This window comes from Electrophorus electricus, chromosome 17, assembly GCF_013358815.1.
Source record: "Electrophorus electricus isolate fEleEle1 chromosome 17, fEleEle1.pri, whole genome shotgun sequence".
Taxonomy (NCBI): domain Eukaryota; kingdom Metazoa; phylum Chordata; class Actinopteri; order Gymnotiformes; family Gymnotidae; genus Electrophorus; species Electrophorus electricus.
Genome location: NC_049551.1, coordinates 14,140,160 through 14,147,236, shown reverse-complemented (window position 1 = coordinate 14,147,236; position 7,077 = coordinate 14,140,160). Strand labels below are relative to the sequence as shown.

General features: G+C 40.2%; 1 protein-coding gene across 3 annotated transcripts; it reads left to right on the top strand.

Moving 5' to 3' along the window:
• The first annotated feature begins 1,576 nt into the window (after positions 1-1,576).
• Positions 1,577-4,998, top strand: smfn (small fragment nuclease). 3 transcript variants are annotated; one of them, XM_027015465.2, is made up of 8 exons: positions 1,577-1,837; positions 2,555-2,638; positions 3,055-3,132; positions 3,225-3,336; positions 3,422-3,530; positions 3,691-3,889; positions 4,065-4,118; positions 4,239-4,313. In XM_027015465.2, the coding sequence occupies exons 1-8, from the start codon at positions 1,586-1,588 to the stop codon at positions 4,257-4,259; spliced, it is 909 nt and encodes a 302-aa protein (XP_026871266.2). In that variant the 5' UTR covers positions 1,577-1,585; the 3' UTR covers positions 4,260-4,313. The 3 variants fall into 3 exon arrangements, with proteins under 3 accessions (XP_026871266.2, XP_026871267.2, XP_026871268.2); XM_027015467.2 differs by having other exon boundaries at positions 1,579-1,664; XM_027015466.2 differs by lacking the exon at positions 3,691-3,889 and having other exon boundaries at positions 4,239-4,998.
• The last annotated feature ends 2,079 nt before the right edge of the window (positions 4,999-7,077 follow it).

Genomic DNA, 7,077 nt, shown 5'->3' with positions numbered 1-7,077 from the left:
TCGCGTCCGGAATTGAGATAACAAGCTCATAGGCTATTGTAAATCTGGTAAACAGTAATCGCACGCAACCCTGTACGATATTTTAATGCTCGGTGGTGTAATTTAATGCCTGTGACAGAAACTGTACACGTAGGCCTGAAAAAAAAAAAAAATATTTATTTTGAGTGAATAGCTGAATATGAAAATGTGACGAAATAAACAGAAAAACAGGTGCAAATCTAGAACTTTTCTATTTGTGTAAATGCACACAAATAACCATCAATATTTTAGTAATAATAATATACAATTAGAACGACGTTTTTAATAAGTGTGTCTTTCTGGTGATTGCTTTAAGATTTTTTTTTAAATGCTGAATGGGCTCCGCTGAATAGGTGTAGGTATAAGGGTAGCAATGGTCTAGTGCCATCCTCTGTCAGAAAGGTACGTTGCTTCCGCTGATAGAAACGACCTTTTCCCCTTTTCCTCGTCTCTCTTAGCGTGTGCTTTTATTAACAGATATCAAATGTAATGACCTATGGAATGTGCAGGACAAACCAAACCAGAAGCACGATTGTCAGTAAACAATAGCATTGAGAAAGTGAAAAATAAAGACAGTTAAACATAAATGCTTTGGGGGTAGGTTTATGTAGGAACGGACTGCATGTAATGGCGTTACACAATCAGGATACAAACAACGGGATTTTTTCAGTGTTAAGACTATTAACATTTTACAGTATACTATCTTCTTTCATAAAGCTTTATACCTATATATGTTAAAGGAGCAATACGGCATTTTACAACCAAAATATAGCAAATAATGCTTATAAAAGTGATTATTATTGTTTAATGTTTCTATAAAGTGCAGTTAACATGAGATAAAAAGTTTTAAAATTAACCAGTTAAGTCCATTAAGCAGGTCCCCCAATATGGAGGTAGCCATGTTTAAATATCTGAAACATCCAGGCCACTATGTGTCACTGTGTGCACTATGTGTCATCTGTTTCGTTATATGAAGATGAATAATTTGAAAATGACGTTCTATTAATAAAATTTTTTTGTGTTTACTTCACAATTAATCGCAAATTACTGTAGTTTGACGCTTACCTTTTTCTCGTGTTAGGCCTATGTCCTGCAATTATTATAAAATGGTAAATTCCTGATTACATTCTAATTATGAGAAGGTGAGGAGTACAGATCCCGAACCACACACTTTTCAGGTCTGCTCCTCGGTCGAAAGCTACATAACCTCCAGCGAGAGATTTCTCAGCAATGTTGGACCGCACATGGACACATTTTTACACATCTCCTGAGTTATTCATGTCTACACAGAGAAAATAGCAGAATATTGTTGGTGGCCATGCTGGCTGGCATTACAACGGACTTTTGTTCCGTTAAGAAGCTAAAAATCCATAGTGGTAAAAAAACAAAACATCGGAAAGTAGGGTTAGTCATACTATGTTACTTTAATATAGTAACAACTTGTATTATCTTACAGATGTTTTTAAATCGGTAATAAGCAATCTGCAAGCTACTGTATAGGTAACATTTCTTTAAATAACCCCCCCCCCCCCCCTTTTACGACACTTCAAATCGGAAGTGGGCCAGTATGTCGGCGCTTATAAGAACTCCAGCGTGTGGTTTCAGAGCTTTATTTTTCAGCTGCTTGGGCACCGTTACCCCGTTTGGTAGGACACTCTGCAACGTAGACTTTACATTTCAAAGGTCATATCAACATTATTCGCGCAGCACGTTAATCGCCAATGGTCTGAAGTCAAAGGGAAGGGACCTCAGAAAAATGTCAGCTTCACCATCACCAGCAGAGTCCATGACCCAAAGGATGGTGTGGGTAGACCTGGAGGTACCGGTCAAAAAAATATAACATAGCTGGACACAGCTCAATTATTCTAAGTGCTACAGTGTAGGGTAGCACTTTCAAATTGTACTTTAAATAGGTTAACCTCTATCGAGCCATCCCGTTATCGTTGTGTTACTTGTGTTATTCTTGCTTGCTCGCCAGTTAAGCAGGCATTTCTGTTCACTATCTATAATTAATTAAATCTATCATCTGCAAGACCGTTTATCCACCCGCTAACTAGCTAATATTCTATCGTCTAGGTTAATTAACGGGTGCAATATAAAGCTTGGCTTGCTATATTTGCTTATAGCTTGCTAGCTGTCTAACTTAATGTTAGTTTCTTTCTGAACCAGCTAGGTTAGCGTTATATGCATCCTTAATGACGTGGTTATAGGTCTAACTATTTTTAAGATAGTCGATTAGCTATCCTAGTTACTCTGGTTGTCGAGCAACATTATTCTCAATTTATCAAATCTGACTGCTTTTGCTTTCTGAAAGCAAAAGCAATTTCCACGTCTTTTTACTGCACAATCACTCGTCACTGTGTTTCGGGGCTAGCAGGCTAACGGCCCTTTTAGCGAATTAGCATTAGCTATCTTACCTAGATGAGTTATAAACTGACGTGAAGCTTGGCAATACAGCTGATTTCTGGGTTAAACTGAAGCTGAGGTAGTACGCACTGTGACTACTTGAGTTTGTTTCCGTTTCTGTTCCTTTCAGATGACGGGACTTGACATTGAAAAGGACCAGATTATTGAAATGGCATGTATTATTACAGATTCGGACTTGAACATCCTAGCAGAGGTAATGACTTCCTGTAAGCATTTATCTAAACCATGGTGCAGTGCAAAACTGCCTCATAACGGTTGTAATAAATGGTTATCCAAATTGATCCCGTTATTTGAGATTAAACTAGCTAATCATGTCTTTGATTTTCTCTTGGTGGCTTTAGCTGAGGTTTACGTGTGCTTCAGTAAATCCATAGTTGTTTCATTCTTGATTGCCTTTGTTTTTATGGTAATTGTGTTCTGGGTGTTACCATGATTATGTCCAAGGCTCTATACAAATGGAATATTTTTTATTGTTATTTGTATTATGATTATTACTGTTAAAACAAATTGCCATGTCTACATCCTGCTGGAATCTTTTTATATTGTGCCCATGTCTGTCTGTGTGTGACAGCACTGGGAACATTACTGTAACTTTCTTTGGTCGATTAGGGTCCAAATTTGATAATCAGTCAGCCAAATGAGCTTCTTGAAAGCATGTCAGACTGGTGCAAGGAACACCACGGCAAAGTAAGTAAATATGACGGAGGCGTGAATCACAACATGATTCAAAACTGCTGAGATTGTGGTGTGAAGTTGGGCTGCCCTGATGCATTTCTCAGTCAGGGCTGACCCAAGCTGTGCGAGACAGTAAGATCACGCTCCGGCAGGCGGAGTACGAGTTCCTCTCCTTCATCAGGCAGCACACCCCACCTGGTCACTGCCCGCTTGCAGGCAAGACACGCTCCCGCTGTCCCTCCAAATCCGCCTCTCGCGCTTGTGTGTGGTGCTGTGCTGACCTGAGTGTCTGCTTTCCCAGGGAACTCCGTGCATGCTGATAAGCGGTTCCTGGACAAGTACATGCCCCAGTTCATGCGGCACCTCCACTATCGCATCGTTGATGTGAGCACGGTGAAGGAGCTCTGTAGGTGCGTGTAATCATTTTGGACCTGCCATGGGTGCTGTGCATCTATGGCCATCTATGCAGCGAAGCCTTCAGAAAGTTGTGTCTGTAAAACCGTAACTTCTTGTCTTGTGTTAAATGTATAATTTCTGGTCATTTTCATTTCTATTTTTGCTTGTTTAAAGGTGGGAACAGCTGCAGACATTCTGTTTCCAAAGGTTCCGCTGCTCTGCTAAGGCTGCACAGGCCATTTCCATGGAGTCATGCAGCATTTGTCAGTTTTGGTTGAACAACAAAATGTCAGATTTTTACAAGGGCCTCTGGAGCAGCACTTGCAAATCAGATGACCTCAGTGCACTTTTGTTTCCAGTGTGCTGTGACCAGGCATGCATCTGAACACCTTAGGAGTCTTTCTAAATTGAACTTGCAGAGCACAAGTAAAATCACCCAAGTGTAACGGAGCTGTCTTTGCATCTAGCCTGAATGGCCACTTTATTCTTCACTGTGAAATCTGTTTTCACATTTATATGCAATATACATTTCTCTTTGGTTTACAAAGGCGCTGGTTTCCAGAGGACTACAGACTAGCACCACAGAAGAGAGCATCACACAGGTCAGAAAGTGCTGTCGAGTTCAACAGTGGCTTATGGTGCGATGGACAAATGTTGAAAGTGTTTTATAGCTGTGACGCACTGCTGTTACTAAATGTGACCCCTGCTGCTTGGCTTTTCAGGGCGCTGGACGACATTCATGAGAGCATCAAAGAACTCAAATATTACAGAGCAAATGTTTTCAAAGCGGAGTTGGAGAAAAAGAGGAAAATCGTAGAAAATGGAGACAAAACATGTATGGCTTAATCCCCATGCAGTCGGAGATGTGCTTACGTTGGATTTTTAAGAGAGCGGGAGGTCTTAAATGTTATTTGCACAGTATGTATGCCTGAGTCTCATTCTGTTTGCTCATGTGCAGTCGACTGTCTCATTTGCCTGACTGGTGCTGGTGCGCTCTCTCATTTTAGTTTTTATCTTATCAAAGAGCTCGTCCATCAGCTTGGTTTAAAAAATATTGAGCTAAGATTCATTTCAAGATGTATTCTCTGCTGTGGAAGAGTCTAATGTATTACAGTCATACTGTTATGCAAAAATGCTAATGAGGTATTTGAAAACATATCCTTTTCTCTGATTGAACAGTCGTCATTTCTCCTTTTTGAATAAATCATTGCTCATTTTTGAAGTGGTGTTTAAACTTATCCATGGATTTGGTTTTGGCAATGCTTAGAATTATCCAGCAGATGGCACTGTGAACCCTCCATATACATATGTATACACTGTATGATCTGTTGGTGAATGTCTTGTCAGCAACATCTATCATGCAAGAAACTTGGGTTAAGTCAAGCTCTTATAAAATTAAGCAGTTTTGATCTTTTTATGTATGCTTTTGTTTAGCTTGTGAGCAACTTGAGCCTGAAATTAAAGGATATTCAGGCTTTGGTATTGCAGTGCTCCTTGTGTGTCAATGTCTAAAAGTGAACTTGCAGCCCTTTTTTTTTTTTTTTTTTCCCTCTCCTCCTTAAAAGCTGATGCTAGGTGGCGATCTTTGTCACGTGCCTTGTATTTTATTCGTCTCCGTTGGTGTAAGCCCCCTCCACCTCAAAAATAGATCGGTTATGATGATCAATTATGTATGTTTTATACACACTTTTTTTTTTTTCTTTTTCATTAAGGAGAGTATGGTTTCACTTAAAGTCTGCATGTTTTGAATTTGAGCTGCATTCTTATACTGATGCAATCATATCCACACATTTGGAACATCTAAGCCCTCAGATTTCAAAAAGGGGACGGCAAATGGTATGTCCTCTGTGGTCAGTGCCTTCTTTCTCCTAATAAGGGGGCTTGTGTGCAACGAGACTTTGAGCCCTGAGGGCTCCTTAGAAAAAGCAGCCCAAAGACTCAGTGAGCATGAGGCACTATGATTCATACTCCTGCCTCCTCCTGCTGCAGCCCACAGTTCACCATGTTCTCATGCCCTAGAGAGGAGAGAGTAAGCCCCATTAATGCGGTCACCGATCAGTACTGGACAGCTCCCGATTCAGCTCCATAGTACGTTACTGATTTAGATAACGCTCTGGTTTTGAATAATGTAAGGGGGGGAAAGGAGGAAGGAATTAACACAAGACTTCAGTATGGTTCAGGAGTGCATGTTCAGGCAGTTCAAGTGTTCTTTTTTCATTTTTGATAGCTTTATGATGAATGTACTATGTTTTTTAAAAACAATATTAGGATGTATGTTGTCCCCATATCCAGCTATAAAGCAGTAGGTTACATGCCACTGTTAATCCTAGATATGGATGATAGAGCAGACCTCTTGTGTTACAATGCACTTGTCAAATTAGCTCTCATTTCTAAAAGCAATTTGCTCTAAAACACACCTCTCTTGTGTATTGCTGTTTGACTGCTGGCAGGGCCAGGGCACATTACCTGATTTCATGGGCCTAGCTAACCATGATCTTGCAGTCCACATGGACCTATGATAAGATTTTCAGTTGAATTATTAATGTATGTGCTGTATTCCAGAGTATTGTGAGATGATGCATTGGGATGGTTAGCCTTCCAAAGCAAGGCATCTACGTGGTTTGCTACCTTGGAGTGTTTCCCAGAGTGTTCAAATACTGAAAGTGAGTCAGATAATTAAGGCTATGGAAAGGGTCTTATGGAGGAAGTCAACGAAGCAGTTAAAACAGGACACTGTGCGTGAGGTCTGTAAGGAAAAAATAACCCTGCACATTCTCCATGCTCAGCAGAACCATGCTCACTGGCCAGCAAAGCATGCTGGGAAGGATCTGTACTAAACCACAACACCCTGAAATTTTATGGGAGGCAATCTGCGTTTCCTCCTGAGTACGGACCTGTATCGGCTTTGCAGCAGTCGTGCCTGCTTTTTTATTCCTTGTTGCTGATGTGTAAGTGCCATCCTCTAAGCACTTTCACACCTCCATCCTCATGTGAGGAATGTGCCGATGATTGCCAGATCAATCCATCATAAATCTATATGCTCAACAAATAGCTGCATGAATAATAACTGACAAGGCCTGGTCTGTTGTTTGTCACTTTTATAGTCAGGGCCCTTAAAGTCTTTGAGCCTTAATTACATGGCTGCTTTGAAAAATTGCTGACGTTTATTTTAATTATTGAATGATGAATGTAGAAGCATTTGATGGGCAACCGAGGCATAAAATCCTGTCTGAAGACTGTCCTGTTTCAAAAGCGAATCGTCCTGCAATAAAGCTGTATATTAATATGTGTTGAAACCTTTTATATACCCACATCCCAACAGGGACCCTATATGAATATTTTAGAGCAGTTGTTTGAGTTTATTATGTTAGTATATTGAGTCCAACATACACAACATTTTATTGTTCCTTACATTGAAATCAACGGAAAATCTGAGGAAATCCAAGGTCAGATTTTTGTGAAAGTGTTTTAGTGAATTATGGAGTCCTTACACTTCCAATGGGCATTGAGTTCAAAGCTAGTGACCCCTGAAAAGGTAATGCTGTCCTGCCTAGTAATTTA

Excerpts from the sequence above, each read along its gene's own strand:
- smfn (XM_027015465.2), top strand. The coding sequence starts at position 1,586 with ATGTCGGCGCTTATAAGAACTCCAGCGTGTGGTTTCAGAGCTTTATTT. Across the intron at positions 3,337-3,421 it reads TGGTCACTGCCCGCTTGCAG|GGAACTCCGTGCATGCTGAT; the intron begins GCAAGACACGCT and ends CTGCTTTCCCAG. Across the intron at positions 4,119-4,238 it reads CAGAAGAGAGCATCACACAG|GGCGCTGGACGACATTCATG; the intron begins GTCAGAAAGTGC and ends TTGGCTTTTCAG.